The sequence below is a fragment of the Otolemur garnettii genome, unplaced genomic scaffold (genome assembly GCF_000181295.1).
Source record: "Otolemur garnettii isolate 467f Iridium unplaced genomic scaffold, OtoGar3 scaffold00171, whole genome shotgun sequence".
Taxonomy (NCBI): domain Eukaryota; kingdom Metazoa; phylum Chordata; class Mammalia; order Primates; family Galagidae; genus Otolemur; species Otolemur garnettii.
The window spans coordinates 92,252-107,169 of NW_003852566.1; the positions used below are offsets into that span (position 1 = coordinate 92,252).

General features: G+C 45.9%; 1 protein-coding gene and 1 long non-coding RNA gene across 5 annotated transcripts in view; both read right to left on the reverse strand.

The window, feature by feature from the left end:
• Positions 1–142: 142 nt before the first annotated feature.
• On the reverse strand, positions 143–5,032 carry LOC111728578. The gene is made up of 3 exons (XR_002775830.1): positions 3,091–5,032; positions 1,194–1,251; positions 143–523 (listed from the first exon to the last, which is right to left on the reverse strand). It is a non-coding gene; the product is annotated as an uncharacterized LOC111728578 (long non-coding RNA).
• Positions 5,033–7,011: 1,979 nt separating this feature from the next.
• MGAT1 (mannosyl (alpha-1,3-)-glycoprotein beta-1,2-N-acetylglucosaminyltransferase) overlaps positions 7,012–14,918 on the reverse strand; it is a 17,492-nt gene continuing 9,585 nt past the window's right edge. For 3 of the 4 annotated variants that reach the window (XM_023519306.1, XM_012811642.2, XM_003800174.3), the window contains one exon: positions 7,012–9,486. In XM_023519306.1, coding sequence (XP_023375074.1) covers positions 8,018–9,361 — 1,344 coding nt within the window. In that variant the 5' untranslated portion in view covers positions 9,362–9,486 and the 3' untranslated portion in view covers positions 7,012–8,017. Of the gene's footprint in view, positions 9,487–13,891; positions 14,064–14,918 lie in introns of all 4 variants that reach the window. The other variant, XM_023519307.1, reaches the window with a different exon arrangement.

The window sequence follows — 14,918 nt, forward strand, 5'->3', positions numbered from 1 at the left end:
AAGGCTATGTTAACCAGTTTGATGAAAATATTTCAAATTGTATATGAAAACACCACACTGTACCCCATGATTGCATTAATGTACACAGGTATCATTTAATTAAAAAAAAAGTGTGTTTACTTTTTTTTATTATTTAATACATATGTTGTTGTCATGTGTTTGGAGCAGAAAAGTTTTTCAAAGCATTATTCCATTTGTCAATTTGATCTAGAAATGAGCATATTACAAATAAATATGGCAGATAGAAATCCAGCACCATCTCACTGATAAAATTCCCAACATACCTCCATCAAACTTCTTATCAGCTTGACATGATAGTCTCTAATTCAACTCAATGCTATCCCACCATTGCCCTAATGAAGTCCAGCTGTGTCACACTTCCATTATAGCACGAACTGGTCCTGTTAGTAATGTCAGTGGGATGTCACATCATGGTTCTCTGACTGCAGTGAACGTGAAGAGGATTTGAGGCTGTTTCGAGTTCCACAGCAAGAGTTTCTAGAGCTCTTCGAGAAGGAGCTATCTGAGATAAGAAAAAATGAGGCAAGAAGACAAAACTGTTAGCCCAACAAAGAAAAGACCAAGCCAATTCCATGTCTTCAGTGGACTTCAGACCAATCTAGATTGATGCTCCCACTTTTTTTTATAACCATCATTTTTTAAGTTTTGGATTGACATAAGGATTAACCTAATAATTAGGTTACATTGTTTGCATTTGTAAGGTAAAGTCCGAGCAGTAGTTGAGCCCTTCACCTAGGAGATGTGCCCTACAAGCCTACATTGTACCTAATAGGTGGAAGCTAAGCTCCCACCCCCCCTTCTTCTTGAATTTAATTATGTTTTGCTCTTCTGTGGGACCTATATACTCAATACTAATTTGAAACTAGTAGATGCTCCCTCTTTTTGAAATGTGTTCATACACATTAGTCCACCTTCACTCTGGCTCACCAAACACTTGGCCACAAAGCCAAACCATTGTCTCTGCCTTTCTCTTGACAAGGGAGTATGACAGCAAATCTTGAAGTTTTCAGATTGTAATTACTTTACTCATTGAAGTGCAAAATCACTTCAGTTCTTGGCTGCCACCAAATGGAGACAACAAGTTAACTCAGCATGAGCTGCTTAAGATCACCCTTCCAAGCTCCTGGAGCAGCAGTTGGAATGCCCCCAGCAGCAGGAGTGTGACTGCCCACCTGAGTCCTCCTGAACTTTGGCCTTCAAGAGATACACGTGGAGTCTTCAACATTGCCCCTAATTTTGTGAGAGAAAGAAACAGAAATTATATCCTTTTAGTACAAATTATAGAGGCTTCATTTTACACATGTGGACACTGGGCTGTGCTAATTTGTAATGAGGCATAAGCTGATAGGTTGCAAAACAGCTAGAGTGAAATTAATTACACTACAAGCCCTAGAAGGTGAGAAGTACCAAAAAAGACAAGATGTGATTGGAGAAAGGAGACAAGAAGGATGAACTGACAAAGAAAAGGGAAAAGAATATAGGGAAATCAAGGCCATCTGTCCAGCTGAGGGTAGGGGATGGGGGTGGGAACCTGCTAGGGATGGAACTGGAGCCAGACGTGTATTCCTGCTGGCTCCAGTTCAATACGCAAGGACAGGGAAGCCAGCCTAGCTGTTTCAGGTGAGAATTCACCCCAGTGTGTGACAAGGAAACGTCAGGTGGGAGGCCTTCAGGCTCTGTCCTGCGGTTCCAGAAACTGAGCTATCTTCACTCATCAATAAGTAAGGAATCTGAGGAATCAATCCAGCCAAAACCCTCAAGAGATAAAAAGCCTGGCACCTGACAATTCACAGATTCATCAGTAGGGGGCAGCAGTGCCTAATGAAAACAAAATTCAGAGCCCAAACTCGCTCAGCAAGTGGAGAACCAGAGTTAATCTAAGCAATGGAGTTAGTTTATGAATTTTATTTTTTTATTTTTCTACATTTTAAGTAGTTACACAATGAGCACATATTACTGAAATGAGTAATAAAAAGTTTATTTTAAAAATAAAATATTCAGGCTCTGCGCCTATAGCTCAACAGGCTAAGGCTCCAGCCACGTACACCTAAGGTGGCGGGTTCGAATCCCCAGCCCAGACCCGCCAAACAACAATGACGGCTGCAACCCAAAAATAGCCGGGCATTGTGGCCGGCGCCTGTGGTCCCAGCTACTTGGGAGGCGGAGGCAGTAGACTCGCTTGAGCCCAGGAGTTGGAGGTTGCTGTGAGCTGTAATGCCACAGCACTCTACCCAGGGGGACAGCTTGAGGCTCTGTCTCAAAAAAAAAAAAAAAAATGAATAAATAAATAAATAAATAAAATATTCATTCTTAACTTTCTATCAAATGGTACAGAAAATCATACAGTGTGCATTTGCCATATGGCAAAATACTGTATCATGTAACACGGGTCCCCTTGATAGTATTCTTTCCATTTCCCCATGGGTTTGAAATTTTTCATAATAAAAACTTGGAGAATACTTAGAATATAAAATTTTTAAGCTTTGGAAAGAAAAAAAGATATTCACATACTTTAATTCAATTTCTACTTAAATAACAGAACCAATATCCTAGGTAACAATATCCTAACCCTCACTTCTCAGGAGCACTGATTAGTAAATGTTTAAATATTCTTATTCTCAAAATGTTTTGTTTAAACGTTTCTTTCTGGTTACATAAAATCTGACATTTCAGTGACAGAACACAGTATCCCGGAGTTCAGGTTACTATTGTTGGTTATCAAATTACCTCAGAAGTTAACAGATTAAAATAAACATTTCATCTGAGCCACTATTTGTGTTTCAGAAATTCAAGAAGGGCTTGGCTGGATGAATGTGGCTTGTACATGCCACACAGCTGCCATCACGTGTTGGCTGGTACAGCAGACACACAAAGGCTCCATGGGACTGGACAGCCAAGATTGTTTCCCACAGGGCCACAAACCATGCTGGCTGTTGGCCATTTCCCTGGCCTCCCCCAGCAAGGTCTTAGAGTAGCTAGACTTTTACATGAAAGCTCCACATAGCTCAGGGCCCCAAGTGTAAGCACTTCAGCAGATCAGACAGAAGTTGTATCCCATTGTGACCTTACCTGGAATTCATGCAGCCTCCCCTCTGCTGCTCGACTTCACTCAGGGCCGAGGCAGCTGTTCCCACAGTGGCTGCTCTGGTTGCCTTCCTCAGGGAAGACATGGAGGGCTCTTGGTAAGGCCTAATCACCTCTCACCTACCCTGGTCTTGAGGGGTTTCTCCCTTTTTCTTAATAGAAACTTTGAAAAGTAAGCAAACATTATTTCCAAGAGAGGCTTTGGAAAGATTTTGCCACATTACCATGCCTGAGATGGCTACGTCTCACCAACCATCTTCCTCTTCTTACCAATGTGCTGAGAGAAGTTTTAATTGAACACACAGCTGCTGAGCTGAGGCTCCACTTCACACTTCCCCTGAAAGTGAATGCAGTGTGCAGGAAGGGGACCTACAGTGTTGTGTCCTACAGAGAACAAGGCTTGCCCTTCCTTCCCTTTACACCTTCCTGGAGGCTAGAACCAGGGCCCCGTTTTGGCTATGATCTGGAAAGCACATGTTGAAGATGGCAGAAGACGATGAAAAGAACAATTCCCTGGTTCACCTGTCTTTTGTCAGTCAGCATTGCTGGGGCTGTGTGGCCTTTTAGAATTACAGTTATCATGTGTGAACTTGGGAAAGCCCAACCCCCTGGAGCATAGTAGGACAGGTTTCTCACACAACCTGCTAGAGTTAGGGGTCCTTAGAAAGTCTGATCTGTGCCTCTCCAGGTCAGGGCTCCCATTGCACTCCCTGGAATCTCCCCCCATCCTGCCCTCTCCACATCCTCCCTACCATCATCTTACACTTGGTCCTCCAGGCCCAGTGTGGGGTACAGCTCCCTACAGTTGCCCAAACAATCACTTCCTCCTTCAGTAGCAACAGAAATCTTGATTCAGATGAAAAATCACTTTCTCCAGCTTCTTTTGAGGACAGTTGGGCCTGTGATCAGCCCTGGTCAGGCTGTGATCAGGAGCCCCATGGACTTCAAGGAAAGGAACCAGCTGGCATCTACCTTTTCCACTTCTTCCTACCTAAAGTGTGATAACTAGAGCTCCCGCAAGCGAAGAGAGTGAGACTGAGACAAGAAGGTGTCAGGGGCCTAAGGTGTTGGGAACCGCCAGACCAGCCCTACACCACCTACTCTCATTCCCATCAGGCACCAGGATCCAGGCTTCTGCTACCTGCAGCCGAACCTAACTCTGGTGCACTGTCTTTCAGATTGAGTATGAAGAGCCAGACTTCCAGTTAGCCAAGGGAAGTGGTAAGGGAAGTGCAACAGCCTCATTGCCGGGGTTCCTCTCTAGCAACCTCTGGACTACCCCATTCTGCACCTCTGGACATTTGTGCAGGAGCCATACCTGTGGGGAGCCCAAGGAGAAGAAAGCAATAGACAGGGACTCTGCTCACATTGCTCCCACACTGACCTTCACAACCACCCCAGCAGGAGGCTCTGTCAGCCCCACTTCACAGGGACTCTGGCGGGACCAATGAGTGGTCTGAATTAGACTTGCAGGCAGTAGGCCCAGGTCAGGGGTCAGCTCAGCCCCCTCACACTGACTTCAGCCTTCAGGATGGTCTCGCTACCTTGGAACAGGGGGGATGTGGCCCCTGAACTTCCCCCAAGTATAAACTCCCTGTAACTTGACTGGGGCTAGAAGGTGGGTGGGTGGGAGAACAGATGGAAGTTCACGGACCCTTCTAATGGCAAACCACTGACCCTTATCTACAGAGACCCCATCAGGAAGTCTGAAATCCCACTTTTGTTAAAGATATTTAAGAAGTGGGCAAGCTTATATATTATATAAATTTATCTAAGTGCTATAAATTTATATGGGCTAAACAAATATTTAAATAACTGTATGGGTTTTATTGGTAAATATTGTATCTATTTATGCATTTTGGGAGGAAGACGTATAGTAGGATACACAGCCAAGGTGTAACACACAAGGGAGGATGTGAAGTATGGATAATGTGCTTCTGTTTCCTAAACTGAACATGTAATAGGAAAAAAACAGTAAATTATACATTTTAAAAAGAGTGCTTTGTGTCTAAGACTCTAAATGTCCCCTAAAGCCTCCCTCCTGGCTTGCCCTGACCAGCTGGGCTTTGCCTCAGTTCCCCCTACAGCCCAAACCTGACAGGGCCAGGAACTCCAGACATATGTCTACACTGGGGACAACTGATCCACAAATGAGATCCCACCAGAGTGACTCAGGAAGGCCAAGAGATCGTGGAGGGAAGGCTGGAGGGAAGGCAGCATGGCTGTCCAAGCCCTCAGGACCATGAGAGAGCACAAACCTGAGTGAGAATGGCAGGAGGCTGGGGCAGAGGGGCAGCAGTAGGAACATGAGGGCAGAAGTCCATCTCTTTGGAATTATCTTTAAATCTCCAAACTTGGTTAGCCAACTTCTACAGCATTTAATGACATGGTGCTTTTCCCTTTGGCATCTGCCTTGCTTTGTTATCCACAGGGGCAACAGGCTTCTGAGGCAGCAACTGTGCACACATGACAACCACCTGAGGATACCCTGCCCAGGGAAACACCAAGGGACCCTGAATGCACTCCTCAGTTCAGGAGCCCTAGGAACCAGGCTATCTGCACTTCCGGCCTCCATAGGCCTCAGGCTCCAGGCCCCACTGCTCCCCTTCTTCTTCTTCTTCCATCTCTCCCAGACAGGAGCTCCCCACACCCACTCAGTCCACCCACTACCCCTGGCAGCAGACCTGAGGCTGGGGAAGGGCCTCAGAGGAAGGCGGCATGGCTCTCTCCCAACCCCAGCTCTGCCCCACCATCTGTGTGACCGTGGCAAGTTAACCTCTATGGGCCTGCTTCCTTGCCAATAAGGCAGCAGCACAACAGTACCTACCACCAGAATTGCGCTGAGGGCTAAATAAGTATCAATCACAGAGCACTCAGAACAATGCATGTGGTAGGCAACGCTGACCTAAATCAAGAGTTTACATAAACTAAGAGTGTGGCTGCCAGACTCTGCTAAGAACATGGAATCTGGCAGCCAAACTCCTGCCTTCCTGGGCATCATGTGGTTCCGCTTGTATCCCTATCTACAAACTACAGAAAATGATCATCTCCCTTATTTAACCAAAAAATAAAGTTAAATAATCCATCTAAAAGCAAGGAAAAGCAAAAGTAACTCCACACACAAGGTTAAAATCAAATGGATGTCTAACACTAGTTCCCTTATTCCAACCTGTACCCCTGAGCCCAGAGGGAGGCTGGAGCCAGCCTCTAGTAGCATGCAGCCACCCCCTTGACACAGCTTGCCCAGACCTCTGCCACCAACTGGCATGAAGCTCTCAAGAGGTTTCTATTAACAAAGTCACTTAGCCCAGTGGGGCTAAATCAAATTGGTGGATCATAGTCCTTTTTGTAAACAAAAAATGCATTAGAAGAGAACAGAAACTCTGAGGATGTGTTTGTTGCACGTGATATGAGTAAACATTTCAGGCCACATCTGGTGTATATTCAAGGTCCTAGTGTAAAAGGCACTCTCACTGGGGTCACAGTCGGGAGTCTAAGAGCTGCTGCAGAGCCTGCCTGGTATCAGGGCACTCCCTGGGGCTCCCTGGCAGGTTGCAGAAGTGGCCAGTAAATGCTGCCTGTGCCAGCAGAGGGCACCAGCACAAAGCACCCACTCAGAGATGCTCTGGGTCTCCCCAGTGCAAGGCTCAGTATCTGGAGGCAGGAACCATGAATCAGAGTCACCAGCTAGCCTGCTGAGGGCCACTGCCTGATTCCAAAGAGCATGGCAGGAGGACAGGCTGGGGCCTGGCCTTCCTTGCACCTCACCCTTCCTCAGCTCTCCCTGGGCTTCCCTTCCTGTCACTTGCTTTCCTTCCTCTCAGCCAACAGCCCCATCTCTTAGTCCTCCCTGCTTTTCGTGTCTTCCCCTACCTTTCACCTTTTTCCAGGACACTCACACAAATGTTTTTCAGACAATTCAACCTTTATTTTAGAAAATAATTCCGTAGCTTCCACTAATTTTTCTCCATTAAACTCAGCTCAGGCAACCAACCAAAACACCCAATTCATCTCCAACCTGCTATGTGCACCCTGGCCCATGGAGACTCAAGGATGCCTGGGGCAAGGCCAGAGCCTTCCAGGTCTTGGCTGCTCTTCCTTAATGAGAGGCCACAAGAGCCATAGCCCTCAGGGAATAGCCCACACAAAGCTAATGCTATCTTCCACTAAGCCAGCATGGAATCCTCCTAAAGCAGCAAGGGGACAACTGATTTTCAGAAAGGAGAAGGGCAGAGGACAATGCCTCTCTAAGCAAGGTGAGGGAGGACTTGTCCCGGACTGAGGCCTTCCTTCTATACCACCTCTAACCCAACAGTTGGATGCGATCTAAGGAGAGGTCTCCTCAACATTCCATCTTAGATGGCAACCTGCTAGACTTCAGGGAAAGAAAGGCTAGACAGACGCCAAGGATAAGGAGACAACTCCACCCTCGACCTGGGGAGGAAGCCCCTTTGGTTACTCTCATTTTGGCCACACATATGCCCCCTTCTGGCATGACCCAGGGCCCCCACAGGAGGAAAGGGAAAGGGGGCAGGTAGGGGGAGAAGGTTCACCACGTGGCTGCAAGGGCCAGTCAGGGAGAGGGGCCTACTGAATAGAGCTGAAGTTGCCAACTTCTCTACAGATGCCCCAGGAGAAAGCTCAGGATGTGGTCATGTCTGGTCCCAACAAGCTGTGTCCCCTACCACACAGTGGTTTCTTAATACCCTCCAACAGATTACAGAATGGTTCCCCTGATCTGACTCCCTTGAGAACAAGAGAATAACCCTCGCCTATCATCTGTGCACTCAAACTAAAAAGATAAACAGGACCAAGAGGGAAACACAGACAGGACAATGCAGCCTAAGGACTGTGGTCCCATCTCAGCTCATCATATGGCAAGGAAGGGCCCAGGAGGAACAGTCAGATGCTGCTAATTCCAGCTGGGATCATAGCCATCCCAGGTCTGTGGTGGCGCCAGGTGGACACGGCGACCCCGAAACTGGAAGGTGACGATGCCCCGGTAGCCAGCCCTGGGAACCCCCGACTTGAGGTCATCCATGACACCCAGGGCCTTGGCAAAAGCCTTGAAGCTGTCCCGGCCTGTGTACTGCACCCGCACCTCCCCGAGCTCCTTGCGATCATTGGCCCTCACTTTCTCCACCTGCAGCTGCGGAGCACCATAGACACGGGCAAGGAAATCCCGGTCATAGGCCTCTCGCCACAGGTACGACAGGTCCAGCTGGGTGAAGTGCACGAACTGCTGGTTCAGCTTGATGAACTTGAGGTGCTGGTCAAAGAACTGCCCATGGCTCACACCCTTGCGGCCAAAGGTCATCGTTCTTGAGATTTCAGGGCGTATACAGGCTCGCCCTTTGCGCTGCTCTGGCCGGCGCATCCAGTCATCCCAGAAGGCCTTGGGCCACTTGGGCTCCAATTCAGCCCAGAGCTCAGCCAACAGCAGCCAGCCCAGGCCAGGGAAAAAGTCTGTGCGGTAGAGCAGCTCAGGCTTGTTCAAGTCTACCATCTGCTCCTTGCCATTGTCATTCCAGGCAGACACACACCAGAGGGAGGGGTCAGCCCTCAGCAGTGGGTAAGTGGCCTGGAAATATTCAAAGAAATCCGGTGCCACCTCCAGATCATCCTCTACCACCACAGCTGCTGGGAACTTGAATTTGTGGAAAATCTGGCCCAGCGCCCAGCGGTAGTGCCGGGCGATCTTATAGTAGCCCTGGAACTTGCGGTGGTCAGGTGGTACAGCAATGTTGCTCAGGTCGGGCTGCTGGATGTGTGTGACCGTGCTGCCATAGGAGGCAATGACCTGGGCTGTCTCCTGGTGCCCACAGTCCTGGCTGACGATGATGGGGAAGTGCTCAGCCGAGGGCCGATACTGCAGCAGCTTGTCCAGGCAGCGCCGGACAGTGCTGCGGTCACAGGCGATGACCAGGATAGGGATCACTGACGGCAGTGGGGTCACAGGCACATGTGGCTGGGCGGGAGGGGCTGCAGTGGGCACCCTCCAGCGCTGACTCCATACAGCATGGTGCTCCTTGATCTGCTGCAGCAGCCACCGCTGGCGCTCCAGCTCCACCTCAGCATCTTCAGCCAGGCGAATTACCTCTCGGGTGAGGCTGGCAGGGTCATCATCAAGAGCACTGTCCGAGGGTGGCCTGCCAGGTGCTGGACGTGTCCAGAAGAAAAGGAGCAACAGGGCATTCCAGGCCACGAAGAGGATCGCGCCCCATAGCACAAGCCCTGCAGACTGCTTCTTCAGCATCCTGGCCCCCACAGGGGAGCACAGGCAAGGGGACAGCTTGAGGCAGCCTTTGGCTTTGCCTGGCTCACTCACCCAGTCCTAGGGAAGCTTCCTCTGGGCTAGAAAATTAGGAAGCAGCCATGCACCTAAAGAGGAGAGACAGAAAACCGACCATCACCACAGAGGCATGTGGCTCCATATCCTCACAAGGTAAGGGATGTGGGGGAATGCAGCAACAGGTAAAAAAGAAGGGAGGATAAAGGCCAGGAGGTTGACTCCAGAGCTCTTTCAGGAAGAGTTCCCACTCCCCTAAACTAGGCAGTCAACCTGCATGGCATAGTAGCATTACGACACTATGCTCCACCTCTCCAAAGTGAGACGAGTCCCCAGAAAAGCAACAAGTGTTGGAGGCGATGGTGTTGGTCAAAGGGAGGGAGCAAAAGAACCACAATTCTTCCCGCTCTGGCAGATTTCATTTCCCATCTTCTACCCCAAGTTTAGGGGGAGGAGTAAGGGGTGGGAATCCTTCCCATTCCTCAAGTCAAACTGTCCCAGGATCACTGACTTTAAGAATCAAATATCATACCTCAGGGCTAATGCTAGCCCCTCAGTAAGAAGGCACCAGAAGCCTCCCACAAATGTTAAGAACAAGCCAAACTGCCCATGATCTCCAGACTACTTAATATTCTGTTGGATGCATCAGCCAATGCAACTGTACCACAAAAAAACAATTAAAAACAGAAATGGAAAAGAAGCAAGTATCTCCATTTGTTGATGCTTTGAGAATATGCCTGGAAAACTCTGAGAGAACCAATGATAGAACTAAACCAAAGAATACAAAAATCAACATACAAAGATCAACAGCCTTCACATTCACAAATAACAACTCATTAGAAAAAATAATGGATGAGAAAAACCTATTTACAAAAGCCATGAAATATCTGAAAATAAACTTAACAAAGAATAGTCAAAATTTCTATGAACAAAATTCGAATTCCCAAAAGACACAAAAGAACTCTTAAACATCCCTTGTTCTTGGTTAGGACATTTCAGCATTATCAAAAAATCCCAGTACAAATACTTTTCGTATGAAACTAGACAAAATGACACTGAAGTTTACATGAAAAATTAAACATACAAGAATTTTAGGGAAATAATGAAAATGAGCTGTGAAGAGGGAGTAGCCCTAGTAGCTATTAAAATACATACCACAAAGTCTCTATACTTAAAACTGTATGGTACTGATACACAGACATACCATCACATGGAACAGAATTTAAACTCCATAAATAAATTCCCTACAGGCAGAAATCTAGTGTAAGATAAAAATGGTGTTTCAAATTACTAAGGCAAAGACACTCTCACTAATAATTACAGTAATTATATAGCTACACTATGGTTTGTACCCTCTGAAACTCATGTTGAAATTTGATCCCCAATGTGACATGGCAGTGTTGGGTGGTGGGGCCTAGCAGGTGTTGGGGTCACAGAGTGGATCCCTCCTGTATAGATGAATGCCCTCTTACAGGAGTTATAATAGTTCTCAAGAGACAGCAGCCCAGTGTCTTCAGCATGACTCTTCACATGTACACACTGTCCTTTCCTCTTTCTGCCTTGAGTTGAACGAACAAGATTCCCTTACTAGATGGGGTACCTGATCTTGAACTTTCCAGGCACCAGAATCATTGGCCAAATAAACCTCTTTCTTTATAAATTACCCAGTCTCAGGTTTCTGTTACAGCAACACTAAATGGTCTAACAAAACCTATTTAGAAAATATTAAAATTAGATTCATACTCAAGATAACTTCCTAGTGTTTTAATAAAGTTTTAAATAAAATTATAAAAATTCTAGGGAAAAATACAGGTGAATTCCTCTATAACCTGGGTGTAGAGCAAGGCTTTCTCAAAAATCCACTGATGCAATAAAAGACCAGACTTGATATATTTCACTACCTGAAACATTTTTACATAGATAAAAACACCATAAGTGGATAAAAGACCAAATGACAAACTTCAAGACATACAACACAAATAAACAGCCAAACCCTAAAAGACAAAGATCTTTCAAAAATGGAGGGGGCAGGGGGAGGAGATGAGGACAAAAATTCTATGGAAAATAGGCCAAAGATAAGGGTGACTCACAGAAATGTCCTTATATGAAAAAAATGTTCAACTTCACTCACAGTAAGAAAAATGCAAATTAAAGCTATCCTAAGATACTACTTCTCACTCATCAAACTGACAAAAACTTGTCCTTTTATTCTCTTAGGGTCAACTGAAGAACAGAAGTTCTTAATTTTTCAAACTATTTACAAAATATTTCCCTGAATGTTGACATATAAATATAAAAACTACATAAACTATAATATTAGTTTGTTAATTGTTCCTATTTACAGTGACCTTTGGAACACTCCTAGAGAGACTTCTCCAGCCCCTTCCGGCATCCAGTACCACTTGCTTTCCTCCTAGAAACCAACCACCCCCACAACTCCAGAACAGTCTTCTTAGAAACCTCAAGTATATTTCCATTTAACTGTAATTAAATTTCTATTTTATCAGGGCTCATATATCAGAGTTTCCTAGAAGAAGAGAATGATACACAGACTATTTCCAGTTTCTTCAATCTCCCCTAGGTTGTAGTCAATGTCAGAACTTTCTCTCCAATTTCATGGCCAGGCTTCCCTTTCAACTTCCTGCCTCCTGGGCAGGGAAAAGTCTTTAGGTAACCAAGGATGAGGGGGAAGAGATGCTGAAAAGACAGGGGTGTCCATCCTTTTTTTCTTTGCTGCAAATTGGAAGAGTAAGAGTTGTCTTGGTCCACACATTAAATACACCAACACTAACAGTAACCCATAAGCAAAACTTAAGGTCCGTAGTTTTTGTGATATCCAACACCACAGATAAGCAAAACAGCCCTCAAAAAACAAACAAAAAAAAACCCAGAATGCAGCTTCCCGGGGCCACAGGTTGTGACCCCTTCAAACTCCATTAGCTGAGGTGCTGCCTTTGAGGCCAGCAGATTAGCCAATCCTGACTTCTCAGACCAGCAAGCTCAATGGTAAAACTCCAAGGGAACCACATCTTCTCTACCCTTCACAGGACTTCTGTACCCTTCAGGTTAACTTTTTACTTTTCTCTGGACATAGAAATTAGATGGCCCACTCAAACGACCAGAGGCCTATTTACTAGAACTCTGTCCCACCCTGCAAAGCCACAAAGATCTAAGCAATCTTCTGAGCACCAAGCTGCTGTGCAAGGACCTCCTCAACATCCAGGAGATCTGCGAATGACCTAAACAGTGGCTTCTATGTTGATGCCACACACACCCACAGGCCCTGAACTGCAACTCCCAACTCAAAAAAGCGCTGAAAAGCAGAAGTTTTCTAAACTCATTTGGCAGTAAAACCTCACTCAACCTTACTTGCTGAAATCTGATCTGATCTAACATAAGGCTATTTATAGTCTTTATTTCTCTCTCCTGGAGTGACTATTCATACATTCTACTACAGAAATAAACATGGTAGTTTATGGTATGCTGTTCTAGATCTGACCCCACAGAGTATGTGCCAGTTCATTTTTTCAAAATCCTAAATATTCCAAATTGTGAAACATATCACCCTGAAGAACATCAAAATTATGAAAATGGAAGAGACAAAGTTAGTCATTCACTGCCAGCAACCCATTTCAAGTCCTCCAACCCTTTAACCCAAACACTTTCCTTATTATTAACTACTGTATAAACCTGAACTCTTGCTGTAGTTTCCATGCTGGTCTACCTGTCACTAATCTTGCTCCTCCTAACAAACCTTCAACAGCAACAGAGCATCCTTCCTAAAATGCATGCCTTGTCACGTATTATAACATGCCTTAAAAACCAGTAAAGGCTGCCATTGCCCATAGAATAAAACTCTAAGCTCGTTATTATGACACTCACGGGCCTTCCTAAGAAACTGGCTCAGACATCCTTTTTCAACCTCTCCTTCAATCTCAGGAGGCTATTAATTTCCCCAGTAAATGCACCTACATAGTTGTCTCTCTGCTCTAGTCAGTCCCTCATCTTGCAGTATTACTCACAGCCCCACCTGTCAGCCACCCCCACATCCTTTATGGCCCAGTTCAGGCAATTCCTTCCATAACATCCTAGACACAGCCACGCTGCCAATGACTATCCCCCGCCACAGCACTCTTTCCACACCATAACCAAATTCAGATATACCTTACCCAGCTTTGGCCCTACTTCTTAGGAAAATAGCTCCATGACCTCTGTGCTCACCACAGTGCTTGGCACATGTATGAAGTTCAAGTGGCTAGACAGAAGACTACTTGCATTATTAACTCATCAGGGAAAAAGTCAAACCAGTAGCAAGAGAATGACATTTTCCAAAGACGACCACCACATATCCCATCTCATACGCTCTTCTTACAAAGTGACAATGATACTCCTCTTTCCAGAGGTAAAGGTCCAGCTTCCCTCCCTTCCTTTGATTTTGTGAAAAAGTGGTGCTATGTGACTTGTGAGCGTAGTTCATAACAAGCCAACAGTTTCCACCTGGAGCTTTTAAGATGCTTGTTCCTGGAACTCTGCCACATGGATAGGACACCTACAGGTATCCCAGTTGACAATCCCAGCTAAGGTCCTAGTTGACAGCCAGCCTCACCACTAGGCATGGGAGGAAGCCATCCAGATGATCCAGCAACTGCTACATCCGACTGCAACCTACCTGAAAGACAAGCAAGAACCACACAGCTGAGATAGTAGTGATTCTGTTATAAGATATAGATAGATATTCTAAGATCTGTTATAAGATCTGTTATAAGATAGATAGTGATTCTGTTATAAGCCACTAAATTTGGCGGTGATTCATTATGTAGCAATAAGTATCTGAAACAGTGAGTTTTTACTCAGAATCTAGCAGGGCAAGTGCTACTTCCTGTCCTCTGTGCAGGAGCCCCCAAATTCAAATGCTGAGGACCTGTCTCTTCTCACGTTCCCTTCCTTATTAGGTATCTAATGCTGAATAATACATTATTCCAAAACTTAGGACGATAGCAATTATTTAATCCCTCTTACAGTTTGTGAGTCAGAAATCAGGACAGGGGGTGTAAAGGGGATAACCTATTTCTGCTCTACCATGTTTTGGACTTTGGCTGGATAACTCAAAAGCTGAGAGCCAGGGTCTCCTCTAGGCTCATTCTCTCACATGCCTGCAGGCTCATGCTGGCCTCAGCAGAGACACTAACTGCAGTGCTGGCTACAACACCCACACGAGGGCCCTTCACATGGGTATGGCCCAGGCTTCCTCTGAACATGATGGCTGCATTCCAAAGATAAGAGTCCCAAGAAAGAGGGCAAATCAGATGAAGCTGTATCCTTTTCCTGGCCCAGCCTTGGATCACTTCTGTCCTACTAGTCAAGGAAATCACAAATCCCTACATATAATCAAGGGGAAAGAACCACACAGCCACCACCAGGTGGGAGGACAATGTCAAACTGTAGGAATATTTATGAGTAAGGCCATTTGGGGAAAGTCCAATCTGTCACACCTTCCTTTTATTTTTTTTTTTTTTTTGAGACA